General features: G+C 42.6%; 2 protein-coding genes across 3 annotated transcripts in view; one reads left to right on the top strand and one right to left on the bottom strand.

The window, feature by feature from the left end:
- LOC132230903 (uricase) overlaps positions 1-1,266 on the bottom strand; it is a 32,116-nt gene extending 30,850 nt beyond the window's left edge. Inside the window, exon 1 of the mRNA XM_059689054.1 lies at positions 1,159-1,266. Coding sequence (XP_059545037.1) covers positions 1,159-1,266 — 108 coding nt within the window. The remainder of the gene's footprint in view (positions 1-1,158) is intronic.
- Positions 1,267-1,649: 383 nt separating this feature from the next.
- On the top strand, positions 1,650-17,671 carry DNASE2B (deoxyribonuclease 2 beta). Of its 2 annotated transcripts, XM_059689042.1 has the most exons (6): positions 1,656-2,065; positions 5,501-5,678; positions 9,235-9,316; positions 14,265-14,426; positions 15,884-16,081; positions 17,223-17,671. In XM_059689042.1, exons 1-6 carry the CDS (start codon positions 1,956-1,958, stop codon positions 17,561-17,563), a joined length of 1,071 nt encoding a protein of 356 aa, XP_059545025.1. In that variant the 5' UTR covers positions 1,656-1,955; the 3' UTR covers positions 17,564-17,671. The 2 variants fall into 2 exon arrangements, with proteins under 2 accessions (XP_059545026.1, XP_059545025.1); XM_059689043.1 differs by lacking the exon at positions 14,265-14,426 and having other exon boundaries at positions 1,650-2,065.
- The last annotated feature ends 893 nt before the right edge of the window (positions 17,672-18,564 follow it).

Here is an 18,564-nt window from a genome sequence, read left to right as displayed (position 1 = left end):
GTGATTGCATAAGGAAGGTTGTTGGCTGAAATCGGCATGATCTCGTCAGCAACAATGGGAGATAAGAAAGCTTACTGAAAGCAACATTTGAAAGTAAATAACCTACCAGTATTTTTCCAGACCTTGAAATAAAATTAGATTTAGCAAAAACCATCTTAATTCAGATGTACCCCAGCTCAGTTACAGAAAGGGCACAGGTTGTAATAAAAATCATCTTAGCTAATATTTGTGGATCATTTTCTATTTGCCAGGCAATGGGCTAAGCATGTAATGAGGAGAAAGCAGAAATTATTTTCTATCTTATTCAACAAATGTTTAGCCTACATAACTAAAAACAAGATGCTTATATTCTCTTTATTCTCTAAATGTATCACTGAATTGTAAGCCTGGCATACTCAGCTATTACCATTGTAATGCCAAAAGGTATTGCAAGATAAATAAAATTAATTTTATTTTATTTTAACTTAGAAAAGTAAACTTCAGACTATAAAAATTTTTTAAAATTGATGAAAAGGTTGGAGTTGTTGAGATGCCTTTTTTTTTTCTGAATGCAGTAAAAACATATATAAAACAAAACAGTACCTATGGAGAAATGGTCAGAAAACTGTTCCTTGGTATACCAATTTGGTGGGTTGTGCATCTACCAGACACAGCATAGCCTTGGCCTCGGGCAGCGAGTCTCAGAGTCTAAGGTACACCAGCATTACCAAAAACCTTGTGAAAAAAGTAGGCTCCTGAGCTTAACTGGAAGGATTCTGATTTAGCAGGTTTGAGGTAAAGCCCAGAATTTTGCCCTTTTCACAGGCACCACGGGAAAATGTGAGTGGGCGGTCTAGACATCCCTCACAAAATACTTTTTTAGGAGAAATAGAACCCCAAGCCCTCCCTTTCCTATAAACCCTGAGAGCCCTGAACAACTCCCATTTAACCACAGAACTCATCTGATTCACAAGGGTCCAGTTTGATCTGAATCATGAAGTGGCTCTGATCTGGATCCATGCGTATAGGAACTATCAGAGCCACAAGGATTTCTAAGTGTGAGGTAAACTGCTATTTATTATAACAGCATCTTTAATAACGGATTCAAAAGCATCAAAGAGGAATTCTTTTCATATGCCTCTTTACCCCTCCCCTCCTCTAAAAAGAGAATGGTCTCACCTTCTTATAGTCGTTATGGTAATGTGCCATTTTCTCTTGGCCTTCTACTTCAGATTCAGTCTCAAAAATGAGAAAGACTAGTTTGGGCAAAACAGATATTTCTAACATTTTTTATTTGGCCTAAATAGTAAGCGGTCGATATGTTTACCTGATTGCATTACAGCCAATTGGACACCAAGGCCTCACTAAAGTACCAGGCTGAGTGGCTAAAACCAGGAGGTGGAGAGCATATGTAAACATCTTTGGTAAAATACAACTGAGTTTGCTCTTACTTTGAAACAACCCTTTGAAATACCCTTCAGGAACCGTTTCCTCAAGATAGAGAATATTACAAGTGATAGATCTTAGTTAATACTAAACCATAAGTTGTTGTCATTTCTATTTAATGAGTAAACCACAAAATCATAGAGAGACAATCATGAAGGGGAAAAACATGAAATACATTTAATTCAGCATCTATTTATCAACATGGAATTCCCTTGTCGACTGAACTTTATATTATACAACGCTCACTCCAAAGGGTTAAGTTATGTCCCTTTTTCTCTCTAGGACTTTTTGATGACTTTGCAGACCAGTCAACAATTCAGCACAAAGACATCCGGAGTCACGCTAGTGTGTTGTGACAGAATCACAGGACTATGTGGGATTCGTCCCATTCTGAAAATGCCACGAACAGCAGAGGTAAATGAAAGCACATGTCAGAGCCAGCACAGCCTGCGAGAGACCTGAAACTCAGACTCCACAATCTATAGGGAAAGTTCTCTGCTGTGGCACTGAGTGGAGGTGGTAGATGGAAAATGACAGCAAGTCTTCTAAGAACAACCCTTGCTTTGCTCTTCCTTGGCCTCTTCGGGGTCCTGGAAGCGACAATATCATGCAGAAATGAAGACGGTGACGCTGTGGATTGGTAGGTAAAAGAAATGTAAGGTTTTGTGTATGCAAATAGAAAGCCAGAGTGTAGAGGCAAACTGGTTCACTGTGAAGTTCCCCAGGGGGACTTCCACCCGCCTCTCCCTTAAAAAGAGAGGAAATTAAAGTGGGCAAATGGGCCAAATATCCAGATCGGCTTCTGAGTGAGGGAGCGCCCCCCTGAGAAAGAGCTGAGCAGCCCTGTGGGCCTGACTCACTGCTCTCAGCGGGCAAAGCTGGTGGGCACAGGTGTGGGGCAGAGCTGACAGTTTCTCTCGGTTGGCAATTTCCTTTCATTGCATTGTGGCTTTGCTAACAGAACCCTTCCAGCATCCTTTTAGAGACTGACAAAGGAGAGAAGTCCAATTACTTTCTTTCTGACGCTGGAGCTTACGCTTCTCATTGTGACAATGAGGAAGAGGACACGATCGTACACAGTCCTGTTTGGTTCGCCTCACTTATTAGGCAGCACAAGCAGCTATTGGCGTTGCGGGTAGGTCAGTGGCCTCTTGAGCAATATCAAAGAGACTAAACACAGCTTTGCATCATGGTCATGGATTCCCCCAAAGCTTTGATCACTTTCTCACTCTTTAATTAGGGTATTTTAGTTTGCCACTGTGGTTGGCGTCAAGCATTGTGTAAACTTCAGGCTGGAGAACGCAGGCACATTCACTCAGCCTCTCAGCAAACAGTTTCTGAGCTCATAGCAGGCCCTGTGCTGAGCTTTGAATATACAAATATAAACAAAACATATTTGCCCTAATGAGCTCATAGTTATGTGGGAAGGGCATAGGTGGCGCATTGGGGAGCGTAGAGCCCACAGGTTTCTCTGTGTAAGTAGTTTTTGGAAGTAAGTTTTAAGAACAAAGATAAGTTAGGAAAACAAGGGAGATGCAAGGGCTTCTCAGGCCAAAGAAGGAGCAATAAGAAGGTCCAGAGGCAAAAAACAAGGGGGAAAGTTTGAAAGCAGTTCAATATTGCTGACTCATACGGAGAAGGTGAGGAGATGGTAGGAGGTGAGTTTAGGGAGATAGGTGAAGAGCTTCATGTGCTGAGCCCCACAGAGTCTGAACTTGACTTTGAAAGGGCTACTAAAGGACTTCAGGCAGAGATGTGATGTGGCCAGATTCATATTTTAGAAAGCCCGCTAGCAGTGCTGTGACAGCTGGACAGCTGGGGATCATTCCCAGTGATGGCAAACCTATGACACACGTGTCAGAGGTGGCAACGCGAACTCATTTTTTTGGTTGATTTTTCTTTGTTAAATGGCATTTAAATATATAAAATAAATATAGAAAAATATAAGTCTTTGTTTTACTATGGTTTCAAATATCAAAAAATTTCTATATGTGACACGGCACCAGAGTTAAGTTAGGGTTTTTCAAAATGCTGACACGCCGAGTTCAAAAGGTTCGCCATCACTGGTCTAGAGTCATGAGGACCAATAGGACCTTTGCAGTATTACACATGAGAAGAGGAGTAGACACAACTTAGAGAAGTGGTCATGGAAACAGAGAGGAGGGGACACTCTGAGAAGACTTAGAAATGGATGGCTGAAGGTCGTAAGAGAAAGGGAGAAGTTAAATAACTTGCAGGTTGCTGGCTTCTGTGACTGCGGGAATGTGTTCCCTAATGGGGGGGGGGGGGGGGGCGGGGCGGTGAGGAGATTTGGAGCAAAATATCACAAACTTGGTTTCAAAAATATAATGATGAGCATTTCTGGAACAGTCTTGCATTTAGATTTATCTGACCTCAGCATATAGATCAGGGCTAGAAATTGATTTAGGGAATCATCAACATGTAATTGGAGGTGCTCACCCAGGAAATATATGTAAAAGCACTAGTTCTCAACTGCTGTGCCATGGCAAATGGATAGTTTACACACCTTTCACTGGGGGGAGGGGGGAAGGGGGAGGCATCAAATTGTTATAAATATTTAAAATTTTTTCTTGCTGTAACTAAATGTACTTATTACTTAGCAATGTCAGTCAGAGGGAATGCTGAGCTGAGCAGACGGTGAGACAGTCTAAAGCTGCTACAACTTACTTAAGTCAGCACCAAAGAATAATTTTCTTGCTTCCTACCACATGTGAGGAGCTTGCCCTGAAAGTAAGAAAGCACGGTCAGGGCAGGAAAAAATTTACTTAGAAGCCTAAGATTAAAGAAAACCAAGTAAATAGTGAGAGGCTTTTATGGGCAGTTGAGGCACTGTTGTGGGGTAATAGTAAATTCATGACAACGTTTGCTTTACTGTGAGTGTTGGAGGATTAGATGTGGGGTTTGTACCATTAGGGAGTATTTGGCTGGACCAGGGTGATTTTGCCCTCAGGAGACGTTCAACAATGTCTGCAGACAATGCTTATTGGCACAACTGGGGAGTGCTATTGGCATCTAATTGGTGGCAACCTGAGATGCTACCATGCACTGGACAGTCCTCCACCACAAGGAATGATCGGGTTCAAAATGTGAATAGAGCACATTGAGAAACCCTGAGCTAGATGATCCAAACATGCCCACATGCTACATTGGCCCAACCACCTCTCCTCCCCAAAGGAGATACACAAACAGGAGACAGTAGTGAAGGAAAGCGTGGTGCCTACTTAATTAACCGGTATTACTCCACCTTTAACTCTCACAGTAAGTTGTAGCAGCTTTAGACTGTCTCACTGTCTGCTCAGCTCAAATTAACTTGGCCCTGAACTCTCAATGGAGAGCATTCTTACAACCTGAAGGATGTGGCTTAGGCCAGAGGCTCAGGGGAGCCTCCACCTACCTGAAAGCCCAAACCCAAATCTCAGACCCAGTCAGCCAGTCACAAAGGTGAGCATCCAAGAACTTAGGGCAGATGAGAAAAAATACATCAAAGACGTCTCCAGTCTAGGCCTGGGCCTTGGCCTTCTCCCCAGTGTGGCAAAATGGACTGTGGAAATGACAGAGAGCGGCACTCTCAATATTCCTGGACTATCACTGTAGGAATCCCACCAGCAGGCCGGTTAATGTCTTAGAATATGGCCAGTCAGATTCACTTTCCTTCTCTGGGAACAAGCAAGAATAAGGGTGGGAGCCCATAGAGCACTGGCCTGCAGACTGAAGGGTCCCGGGTTCAATTCTAGTCAGGGGCACATGCTCTGGTTGTGGGTTCAATCCCCAGTAGGGGGCATGCAGGAGGCAACTGATCAATGATTCTCCCTCACCACTGATGTTTCTATCTCTCCCTCTCCATTCCTCTCTGAATGCAATAAAAACTATATTTTAAAAAAGAAAAGAATAAGGGTAGGGAAAAAGGCTGAGGGCTTGAGCATATTCCTTTCCTAACACTCAGAGGCCTTTGTGAAACGTAAGTGAAATGATGTATTTAAGTGATAAACACTGTGGCTGCCATCAGGGAAGCAGCCACTATATGTCAGTCATTCATAATGATTGCCTTTGCTAGGTTTACCTTTTATAAATTACCTAAAAGGCAAAATGAGGAAAGCAGAAGGACTGGGTTAGAGTACCTGTACCTGGACTCTACAACCAGAAGCTGGAGGAAGAGCAAGCAGCTAATGAACAGCACCGGGAGCGTTTTGGGAAGGACATTAGAGCAGCTGTATGAAGCCTATGCCTCCAAGGTATGTGATAGCTAAGTATTCGTTTAAATCATATAAAAATGCACAAAACAGAATCCAAAGCTTCCAAAAAAATTTTAATTGCTCAGCCACCCAACCCCCAACCACAGTCTGGATCGATTTGAGCAAGACCTCAGGGAATATGTCATTGGGCTCTACAGCAGCGATTTTCAACCGGTGTGCCACGTCAGGCGCACTGGGGCGCCGCAAGAATTTTTAAAACATGCAATACCTGACTAGTTAGTCAGGGGCACTGACCTCTTTTTCCTTAGATTGTCAAATCAAAAATGACCACTGCTAAGACAACAATAGCCATCTTGTGTGCGTGAGTCAAAATTATACCTATTTTTTGTCAGGTTGGCAAAAAATATATTTTTTGGTGTGCCGCAGAATTTTAGTAGTTTATATGTGCCATGAGATGGAAAAGGTTGAAAATCACTGCTCTGCAGTAATGCAAATTGTTGATACATTCAGCACCATGTCCAATGGTATCACTGGGCAAGGTGTGAACTAATTAAATAGCAAAGTCTTCTGGCTGCCAAATTCATTGCTTGCTATCTCATCCCTCTAATGGAACTATGGAGAAGAACCCGCTCCTGGAACAATGCAATGCAGATCTTTGATCAATGTGGCATTAGTTATGGAGTTGTTTAAGCCACGAATGGGGGTGACCTACTATGTATGTAAGGGGTCCCCCAGTCTTCTTTTCATTAATCTTTTTCAAAATGGTAGGTTGAGGGCTAGATGCTTGTTCAAGACCCTAGATCTAAGTTGCCTGAATGGAGATTAAACCTGCTATCTGAACTTCATCAGGCGATGAGCTAACCAGCAAAAGAGACGTGAGGTAAGTAGGCTGCTGGCTCAACGTGGGCAGTTTCCCAGTGTCCCTGGCAATCTGCGGTTCAGTGACAAGATACCGCTTTCCATCAGGGGTGATGAGTAAAATCAAACAATAATCAATATCCAATTACACTCAGGTATGCATTTGCTAACAAACAACTTACAGAGAAGTAAATACATAAAATGACTCGGCACTTACAATGTTCTGGGCTTTTCCACACATTAACTAATTAATCCCCCAGCAGTACTATTAGACTCTGACACTGCTGTGCATGTGGATCTGAGTATTATTCAAAATGTGCAGAGGCTGTCACTGTGTTTGCTAACGTTCATTTTTCTCACTTGCCATTAAGACCAGCCTTCAGAGCCAAGTTTCAAAGTCAAAACTTACTTGTAAGCTGTTTGAGCACCTGTGCTGTGCCAGGTACTGCTCTAGGTGCTTTACAAAGAATATTTTATCTCAGCCACAACTCCGTTTTGAATAGATTATTATGTAAAGTCAAAATCGCCCGCGGCTGCTTCTGCTTTCCAAGGCTGGGGCTGAAGGCCCAGAACACAACTCAGCAGCGATAAAATACACACACACATTGTTCCCTTCTAGTCTTAGAGACTGAATAGGGGTGGGTGGCGGGGGGAGACGGGGGAGTGGAGACGAGCAGCATTGAGCCTCTCTCAGCAACCTTAGTTGGGGCAGAGGTTCTCAGTTTGGCAGAATATAATATTGATATTTGGAGGCTCAAAAGTAGCTCCAGTGACTAAGAGGGCAAGAGAGCTAAACTACTCTGCAATATTGAAAAAGGGGTAGATGGGAGCTAGGAATTAAAAAGTAAAAGAAACGTGGAGGGAAATTGGGGGCAGGTCAGCATGATCATGTACAACTATTCAATGTTCATACCTTCATGAAAACCTGCTCATACACAATGCCTTCAGTGATGGTTCTAGGGAAGAAATTACAGTAAAGGGCTGATTTCCAGGTCTGATTGGCGTGGAACCAAATGAAGAATGACAATAGTGGGTGATATCCAGGTGAGATTGGGTGCTTTTTGGAAACTAGAACTATGTGACCGTGAGAACATAATTCCCCACCTTTTGATATGGAGTTGAACTTCTGAGAGTAAAATGCAAGGCCAGACCAACTGGTTTTAAATCTCACATGTGAAGGTGACCTAAACCAATATCTGGATTACATTTAAAATTGTTTCTCTTCTTTTGCCTCTGTAAACAAGAATCTTCCATACACCTTCCTAATAACACCAAATGATGTTGCTGTTGTCTGTACCTGTCTGTCTATATTCCGGCTAGCCTGGAGGCAGAGACCTGACCCTTCTTGTTCAACATCCACTTGTCAAAATAAGACTCAACGTATGTGTTAAAGGAATAAAGCTGTCCAAAGGCACATGCTTACATCTGCCTATTCTTAAGTCCATGATCTTTCCAGAGAGCCGCTATTCCAACTACAGCTACAATCCCTATAACCTTAGCTAGCTGTTCAAACCTGGTTAGAATAATACATGTCATCGTATTATAAAAAATACATTTCCTCATTGAATCTTTCCAGAGCCCCTCCACATTGCACCCCAAAAGCACCTCTGCCCTCATTACCACATTTGCTGCAGGCTTAACGAAGAACTGTCAGAGGTCTCCAGAGAAGGATGCAAACGCCAACGGTAGCTATGGTTGACTGTGGAAAATGAGGGTGAGAAAACAGCTTACCGCCCTGATGTTTCTAACTACAGTAGCCAAGAATGCTATGCAGATTATACTGCACAATTTTTTACAAATGTTTTTAGATTACATCAAATAATTAAGCAGCTATAAGAGATTCAGTTATTGACTTTTTTTTTTTCAAAGAGAAAAGCAAAGGCCTTTCTTAAGGAAATGGATTGTCCTTTTCTGCTTTTCATTGTCACAGATTTTTAAAAATATCGACATTATTGGATTCAATAAAGATCACTGCTTCATGACAGAAATGAAATGAAACCACACAGAGCAAATAGAAGTAAGTTTCTAAAACATGACACTGAGACACTCTCAAAATGGTAGCTTAATTTTGGAGAATTTATTAGTATTTTGGGTTACCAGAGGAAACCCAATACCACGCCTTCAGTTTCACCACTTTTTCTAAGCAGGAAAATACCAGTTTAGGAAGATGAAGCGATAGAGAAAGGGACCGAAGGAAAATCCTCTCTGGTCAGTGAGGTAGAGGAGCCGAGAATGAGAAATCCTGATTCAACACAGCACCGCGACCAAGCAGCGGAGCACAAAGCAGGCAGAAGAAATCAGATCCTGACAACCTGCTCTGCATCGTGCCTGCACTATCAATGGGAGAATCCCTGGTGTAATCCTTAACTACTGGTTGTTCCTACTTCATTTCCTGAACAAATACTTAACTACTTTTTTATTATACACTGGTTGCCAAATCAGAAGCATAGATCCAAAATAACCAAGGGAAATAGAAATGCAATCCTCACACACATCACAACGCATAGGGCTCCTGTCAAACAGGACAAAGCCATGCCTGGGTGTGAATGGACTTTCTGGCCCTGGTCTTGTAGGTCCCAGAATTCAGACTGATGGGGAAGCTGCCCATTAGGAGAATGGGTAATTTCTCATGCATATTAATGAAAGCTCTGCATTGCAGGCTAGGTAGCTGGTAGAAATGTTGTGAGCATTTTAAGTGGAAGATTTACACCATTGTAACCCTAACATGTTCCTGCAGAATAACAACACCGCCTATCTAATGTACAATGACGGAGTCCCTAAATCTGTGAATTACAGCAGAAAATATGGACACTCCAAAGGTATGACAAAGGCTCTTAGTTTCTCTTTCTTACTGAAAGTCAACATTTTCTTAAACATTTTGTCTTCAATATTCTTATATTCCACACTAAAAAGAGAGCTTTTATTTTTTAATGCTTTATTTTAAGTTATAAAAATGGGATTTCTCTATCACAAGTTATAATTACACAATTTCCTTTTCACAAATGCCTTTCTCTTAACATATTTTTAGATATATGCTTTATAACAAAAATTCATGTACTGACTACTGGGAAAACTAGCCTATATGATAAAAAGCTAATATGCAAATGGTCATCATGCTGTCACGCTGGGACCGGGGGACCTGAGGCTGTACCCCCTGCCCTGTGGGGCTTGATGGGGGTGGGGCCAGCCGGGTCTGGGTCTCACGCGATTTCGAGGTGCACACAGGTGGGTGGGGACTTGACTCTGTGTCCCATGGCGCACACCAGACTCTGATGGGAGGAAGATTTTCATATACATTTTACTGATTTTCTTTCATCTCTAACACTTCTATTATAGAGAAAGGGCAAATAGCAATATTAAAATATTTCCTCTAATTAATTCCCACCTAATGTGCACAAATTTCATGCACCAGGCCACTAGTATATATACATGTATGTGTGTCTCAGTGTGTATACCCACACATTTTAATCAGGTTTGTTAAGTTATAATTTACATAGAGTAAAACTTACTCTTCTTAGTGTTTAGTTGCCTTTGAACATTTGCTTTTAAATGTTTATAAATTTAGAAATTTATTTTAATTAGTTTTTACATTATAGTAGTTTTTGTTATATATTGTTATTACATATTATAGTAATTTTTATTATAGTAACTTTTAGTATTTTTCTATTTATAAGCTATGCATCTGCACATATACATGCATTTTAGAAAAATTCAAAATGCCAGTAAACAGAAAGAAATCTGTCATCTTAATACACATTAGATAATCACACTTAATGTTTTCTAAATTTTTCTAGCAAGCATATTTTTTTAATTTTTAAATATATTTTTATTGTTGATAGTATTATAGATATCTGCCACTTTCTCCTCCTTTGCCCCCCTTCTCCCAGCCCCTACCCACCGCTCACAGGTCTTCACCACCTTATTTATCAGACATATTTTAAAGCATTTTTGTAAAACTATCATTACGACTAGTTTTCAGCCTTTTTTCAACTTAATATCTTATGAATAACTTTTCATGGCAGCAAGCATTCAAAAGGTTCCAAACCCAAATGTCTTCAGGAACGGGCAAGAGATGTCAGCAAGTTAAGTGGGTGGAAGAAGCAAGGTAACTGTCCTTGGTCTAAAAGGGCAGTTACTACTTAGCATGTCTTATCGGAATGCAATTTTCCAGAGGATGTTTAAAATTAGTATTTGTGGGAAATCTCCCCAGTGTGTAAATGTTGGCAATTAATTCAAAGCTTTAAAAATACTCTGCAAGCATAATAATATGGATCTGTGGGCTAGTTTTGCCCTGTGGGCTGCCAGTTTGCAACCTCTGATTAAGAATATAATTTGTAATGGCTGTCAAATGTCATGAGCATTGAATGCTTTTGATTTAGTCAAGTTGCCCTCCTATTTGTATGGAACCCAACAATTTTTATAATATGCCACATCCTCCAACTTCTCACCAACAACCTCCCACCACCACTCTCATCCACTCTGTTAGCTGCTACAGGGATTTGGCGCGCGGGGGCGGTGGGGGGTGGGGGGGCGGGCAGGGGCGAGGAGAGCAACTGGAAAAGGATTGGGACTTAATGTCAAGTGGAGGAGTTCTCTTTGCCAGCAGGTGTCTTGACATCCTGTGGCATTCATACCAGGAGGTCAAGATTTCAGCCAAATAGTACACTCATCTGAGCAGAAGATAGCCCCTGAAAGTTATCCAGCTCAGATAAGCAACAGAATTTTGAACATTTTCTATTCATACACAGGTATTGATTCTATATGCATTGAGAGAGCAATATTGTGCTTTCTTAAGTGTGTTTTTGAAAGAGAAAGAACTGGCAAGCATTTGGTTTCCACTTAAAAATAAGGCAAACGTGAATGGTCATATACAAACCAGAAAGTCTTGTTAGCATACCAAAACTACCCTAATCTATATATATAGAAACCCAGCAACCATTACAGCGGAACGACCAGAATGACCAGTGACTATGATATGCACTGTGGCAGGCAACCAGCCTGATCCAGGCCGGATCATCCCCAACACCCCAATCAGGGTGGGGCCAGCCAGCCAACTGCCTTATTGGCAGAAATTTGGGGTCCAGGAACTGGGAGGTGCTCGGTATTGGGCAGCTGCAAGGGCAAAGCTCTCCTTTGGCAGAAGTGGACCCAGGATCAGGGAACCAGAGTTGGGGATGGGGTGGGGAGGCTTTCCCGGTGGGTGGCCACAGCAGTCTCTGTGGGCTGTGCACAGCACCCAGGTGTCTGGCCCCAGTTGGAGCTGTGGCAGGAATAGGGGCTGCGGGGCACAGGGGGCAGTGGCACACAGGAGCCAGGAGGCGTGAGGCCCGACCTGGGCTCTTACCCTGCCCGCTGGGCCCAGCAGCACCAGCAGGTGAGCCATGGTGTGAAGCAAGGTGCTGGGCCGCCCACCGGAGGGGAAGCGAGCCAGGAGGCAAGGCCTCGCGCCAGCCAGAGCCCCAAGCACTGTGGGCGGGGCCAGAGATGGAAACCCTGGCAGAGTGGGCAGGGCTGCAGCCCCGAACCTTTTCAGCCTTGGCCTTGGAATTCTGCGGGCAACACGTGTACTGGCTACCAGCCCTGCTTCAAGGGAGAGGACATGGTGGAAAATGGCAAGGCTACAGGAGGGATAGGAAATGTTGTGGCCATCTCCAGGAAACACAACTGCCACAGTCTTCAGTAACTATGAACAGATAATCTTTGGTCTCCATTCTACAGAAGAGGAAGCTGAGACTAAAAGAAAGGAGCCTTCCGCAACACCTCACCCACTTCTCATATCTGACCCTGTGCAGCATTATTTTCATTGAAAATAGAGGATCCGAAATGTTTTAAGATCTTTGCTATTTTAGGCAGGAAAGAATTTAGCACAGGAAATTGGTGCTTGGGAAATCATCAGAAAGCTGGAGGAGCAGGTATTAGGCTAGGCCCCCAGGAAAGACTCCCTGCCCAGCGGAAGGAGTTGCCCCCTCAGTCACAACTGAATTCTAGGACACTCTGGCACAGCTGTGACCTGGGGTTCAGGAAACTGCTGCCCTTGCAAGTGCCCTCTAGCTCCCACAAAACAGGTCACTGGGCACTGCCTCTGCCACAGCTGCCTGTGCACAGCCTGGATTCCGCTGCAGAAAACCTTCACATCTCTGCAAACATGATCACCAGCAGCAAACAGCCCAAACTGCAGGACGATGCCTCTGCCCCACTTCTGCCTTCAAAATATTGTGCAAGCGCATCCAATCGGCAGAAATAAATTCATATCCAGAAACCTAGCTGCAAAGGAGTTTGGGCAATTTCAGACTTTTGTCTAGGAGTGAGATCTTGCCAATGTATCTCATGTGCCTGGTACTGATAAAAATGGGGCCCAGCTGGTGGGGCTCAGTGGTTGAGCATTGATTTATGAACCAGGAGGTTATGATATGATACCTGGTCAGGCTTCAGGCTTGATCCTCAGTAGGGGCGTGTAGGAGGCAGCTGATCAATGATTCTCATCATTGATGTTTCTATCTATCTCTCCTTCTCCCTTCTTCTGAAATCAATAAATATTTTTTTAAATGGGGTCAAGCTGTATATATGTTATAACGAGTTTTTCACTTCATAGATCACTAATGTCTTTCTTGTTAAAACCATACTTATAGAATATTATTTATTTATCATTCATTTTAATTGATCCCAGAAAGAAGAAGAAGAAGAGAGAGAGAAACATTGTTCTGTTGTTTCCTGCACTCATTGGACTGGGTATTGAATCTGCAACCTGGGCATGTGCCCTGACTGGCAATCAATTCACCACTTTCTGGTGTATGGGATGATGCCATGCCGGTAATCTGACCCCAAATTCTAGCCTCCAGAACTGTGAGAAAAATACATTTCTGTTGTTTAGGCCACACAAATTTATGATATTTTCTTCTGGCTGTCTGAGCTGACTAATCCTATTTAATAAAAGCCCGGTGACTGAATAGCAGAATGACTGAATGACCGGAACAACTGCAGCCCCTCGCCCTGGCCGGCCCCGCCTCTGATCAGTCCCCATCAGAGTGGGCCGACTGGATCCCACCAGTGCACGAATTCATGCACCGGGCCTCTAGTATATTTATAAACACAGAAATAGTCATAGATACCTGTTAGACCGAGTTCTTTTTGCCGTGTCACAAGATGATGAAAATTTCTTTTCTTCTTTGCTGGCTTTCATGTTATTTGGCTCTAGAGATTTTTATAAACACAATTAACTGAAATGCTTCAGCATGGTTTTCCTTTTTTTCTCTTTGATTCTTTTTTTTTCCTGGTTTGTGGAATTGGATGATTCTTCTGCAAATATATGATCACTAGTTCCTTACAACAAATTAGTGCAAGTACATTTCTTCATTTGATATTTTCTCTTTCAACTCTGCTTTTTGGCCAGCTTTTAAAAATAACTTAGCTGCTTAGCAGTGAAGGCATATCTAAAGCTTACCAGGTAACTATATAGTTTAACAAGGTCAAATTCCAATTTAGCAAATTTGCATTCTGTCAAAACAAATTTTCTCTGTGGTTTCAACAAGAAATTCCTTTAACTCTTCAAGGGATGGCTGCCCTGGGCCCCCTTTTGTGGTGGCTTATTATCAGAAATGGGGCAATTGTGCCTGAATTGGTTTTGAAATCTGAAAAAAATAGCTTGTGATTATTGGCCTAATAATATATTAGCCTGAAGTATAAATGGGCTTAAATGTAACTTTGAACTCTATTTGAAAAAGGAGATTTGCTTTTCTAATGTATCTGAATTAACTGTGTCTTTGGTAGGTTTACTGCTGTGGAACAGAGTCCAGGGGTTCTGGCTGATTCATTCTACTCCCCAGTTTCCTCCAATCCCTGAAGAAGGCTATGATTACCCACCGACAGGGAGACGAAATGGACAAACTGGCATCTGTGTAACTTTCAAGTATAACCAGTATGAAGCCATAGGTAACATTAGTGTGTGCAAAAAGAGATAGCAATGTTGGAGAAGGGGCAATATTAGTGTACTAGAGGCCTGGTGCATGAAATTCATGCATGGGTAGGGTCCCTACGCCTGGCCGACAATCAAGGCCAATCAGGGCCTTCCAGATGCCGGCCAGGACCTTCCTTCATTCTGCGCTGCCCCCTGGTGGTCACCGCACATCATAGTGAGTGATAGAACTCCTGGTCGAACTCCTGATGGGACACTTTGCGTATTAGCCTTTTATATATATAGATTTGGGCTATATGAATAAATTGGTCACTTCATTTGTTTCTCTATTCATAGATCTTCTGAAACCTACATTCTGATTTTGGCTTTGCCATGGTGAGGCCTGGGGAGAGCTCATTTACTAGAGCTTGGTTTCTTGGGTCCTTCCATGAATTCTATGAACTTGATCAGGGATAGTAGTTGCAAATGTCTATAGTGGCCAAACAGGTAACAGAAATGGGTAAAACAGGTGAATGTTGAATGGGCATTGGGTATAGTGACAAACTGGGGTGCTGACTCTCCCCAGCTTCTCTCAAAGGAGAGAGAGAGAGAGAGAGAGAGAGAGAGAGAGAGAGAGAGAGAGACTGCTTTTTAAATATGGTTTCAAGATTTTAAAAAAAAAAAAAGTACAGATCTCATGTTGCCTGTAGCCTGCCAATCTGACCCATCTGAGTCCCCAGATGATCTTCCTTTAAGGCCTCAAGCTCAAATGGTCCAATTAGTTGGCTTTGGAAAACTATGATAGACAAGGAGTAGGAGAAGGAACACCATTTTACCAATCACTTTTTACTGAGGTGGCTGCTACTAGTAAATAGCAGCAAAGAGTGACTTGCCTCTAGATAAAAGGCTTAGAAATATTTTCATCCAGTTTTCATCTTATGACAAGGATTTCTGAGCCAAATCAAACCCCAGTCTAACTAGTGGAGTTCATGTAATCATTAGACAGCCAAATAACATAAAGGTTAGGTGTGCACATCATGAATTGATCATTCCTGAAGCTGGAGATTGGAACATGGGTGCCATATATATATATATATATATATATATATATATATGGCCTCTGATACCAAATTGCCTGGGTTTACATAGCAACTCCATCAGTTACAAGCTTTATAACTATGGGCATGTGACATGAATTGTCCATTAATTCACCTATAAAATGAGGATCATGATAAACGAACTTACCTAATAATAAGATTGCTATGAGGACTAATTAGTAAATCCACGTAAAATTTGTAAAACAATGCCTGCAAAGTAGCAAATGCTGAATAGATGTCAATTATCTTAACTCAAAAGTTATGTGAAAGCTATTGGCTCTTAAAGAAGGGAATACTTTTGTTCTGTTTTTTAATTCACAAAAGATCTATAATATAACAAGACTTCCATTTGTATCTTAATTCTCAGATTTTCTTGATCGTTTTTTTTTTTTTTTCAGACTCTCAGCTCTTGATCTGCAACCCAAACATTTATAGCTGTTCCATCCCGGCTACATTTCAGCAGGAGCTCGTTCACATGCCCCAGCTGTGTGCCAGGTCCAGCTCTTCAGAGACCCCTGCCCGGCACCTGGCCACACTTCAGTCAGCCCAGGGACAAAACTTCCTCCATTTTGCAAAGTCTGATTCTTTTATTGATGGTATGAAAGACCATCATCAAACAATATGCTATATAACTCTGCTATTGAACTCATTTGGGATTGTGTAAAGGAAATATTATGATTATTCAGGGGAAAAGAAGTACAAAAGGGGGGGAAAGAACATTTTCAGACACAAGTATCATCTTAGTAATAATGATAATAACTTTTATTTGCATATTACTTTAGCATTTACAAAATGTTCTTCCATCCACTATCTCAGTTATGTTGTTATTATTGTTATCTGTGACATCCACATATCAGAGATGAATGATGATTTTCATTCCTGAGGATATTTTCAGATACTTATCTAATTTAATAAAAGAGAAACATGCAAATTGACTGTGCCTCTGCTACACCCACCAGTCAATCAGGACCAAATATGCAAATTGACCCAACTAAGATGGCGGCAGCCACAGAGCTGGAGTGAGCAGGAGGCTTAGGTTGCCCCCGGCAATGGAAGAAGCCAAGCTTCCCACCTGCCCTGCTAGCCCTGACCTCCACTCAAGGCTACAAAGTTTCAATTATAGAAGATAAATAAATCTCAGATACCTGCTCCCAGCCCAGGGCTGTCGTCAGCCTGAAAACAGCCCTCAGCCCCTCACTCAGGCTAACCAAACCCCCATGGGGTGAGGGTCCCTGCTGAGGGGCTTGGCCAGCCTGAAAACAGCCATCAGCCCCTCACCCAGGCTGGCTAGGCACCCCAGTGGGGACCCCCACCTTGAAGGGGGTGTGGCCAGACTGAAAACGGTCTCTAGTCCTATATAATAAAAGGTTAATATGCAAATCAAATGAACAGTGGAATGACTGGTCGCATGATGCACACTGACCACCAGAGGGCAGACACTTAATGCAGGAGCTTCCCCCTGGTGGTCAGTGTGCTCCCACAGGGGGAGCACAGCTGTGGTGGTGGGAGCCTCTTCCACCTCTGCTGCAGTGCTAAGGATGCCAGACTGCTGGCTTAGGCCCGCTCCCCGTGGGAAGCGGGCCTAAGCCATCAGTTGGACATCCCCCAAGGGGGTCCTGGACTGCCAGAGGGCACAGGCCGGGCTGAGGGACCCCCTGAGTGCACGAATTTCATGCATCAGGCCTGTAGTCTAAATATAAATACTAACCTAACTATCTTTCTCCTTATAAACTCTAGACATTTTTGCAGCCTGGATGGCTCAACAGTTGAAGACACACTTGCTTACCGAAACCTGGCAGAGAAAGAGACAAGAGCTTCCTTCAAACTGCTCCCTTCCTTACCATGTCTACAATGTCAAAGCAATTAAGATATCTGGACAATCTTATTTCAGTTCTTATCAGGATCATGCTAAGTGGTGTATTTCCCAAAAGGGCACCAAAAATCGCTGGACATGTATTGGAGACCTAAATCGCAGCCCATATCAAGCCTTCAGAAGTGGAGGATTCATTTGTACCCAGAATCAGCATATTTACCAAGCATTTCAAGGTTTAGTTTTGTATTATGAGAACTGTAACTAAACTTGATGAATGGACATATGTACTATTAATTTCAACATTGACAATGGATCTTCTCCCATTAGATTCCTTCTGTATATATTAAAGCCTGTGAATGTACTTAAAAATCCACATACTGTCAAGCTAACACTTTTCTCCACATATTGTCAAGCAAAACACTTTATCTTCTAACTAGAGGCCCGGTGCATGAAATTCTTGCACTGGGGTGGGGGGATCACTCAGTCCGGCCTGTGCCCTCTCGCAGTCCGGGACATCCCTCTTGCAGTCTGGGACCCCTAGCTCGTTACCGCCCACCTGCTCGCTGCTCCTAACTGCTTGGCTCACTGCTCCTTAGCACTGAACCAGAGGTGCGAGAGGCTCCCACCACTGCTGCTGCGCTCACCAGCCATGAGCCCAGCTTGTGGCTGAGCAGAGCTCCCCCTGTGGGAGCGCACTGACCACCAGGGGCAGCTCCTGCATTGAGCGTCTGCTTCCTGGTGGTCAGTGTGCATCATAGCGACGGGTCATTCTGGTCTTTCCACCGTAACTGTCACTTAGGCTTTTATTATATAGATTGGTGGCAATTTACCTACTTTGCATTTATATTCTCTCTACATAAACTATCATATATAACTAAAATGAGAATAAAAGAAAAAATATTTGCTCCATATTAGTCAACTCTCAATTGTTCATGGAGTGATTGGCAATCTTACAGATTAAATTTCATCTCCTTCATAGAGACTTCTCTGACTCTCCTGCAGAGAGAGGGGGGAGGAGGGAAACCTCTTTCTCTGTGTACTTCATACTATTTACTCCTATTCCTCTTAATTTTCTTTCTCACTGGTTTATGGTTAAAATATATCATTCTTGCAGCTGCTACTTACTAACTATATGATCTTGGATCATACACTTGAACTCTCTGAGCCTTGGTTTTCTTATCTATGAAATGGATGTAAGAAGCCTAACACAGAGTTGACAATACTGTGGAATTTTAATCTGAATTTCCACACCCAGCAAGAAAAGAC

Source organism: Myotis daubentonii, chromosome 3 (genome assembly GCF_963259705.1).
Source record: "Myotis daubentonii chromosome 3, mMyoDau2.1, whole genome shotgun sequence".
In the NCBI taxonomy this organism is placed as follows: Eukaryota; Metazoa; Chordata; class Mammalia; order Chiroptera; family Vespertilionidae; genus Myotis; species Myotis daubentonii.
This window is presented reverse-complemented; position numbering and strand designations above follow the sequence as displayed.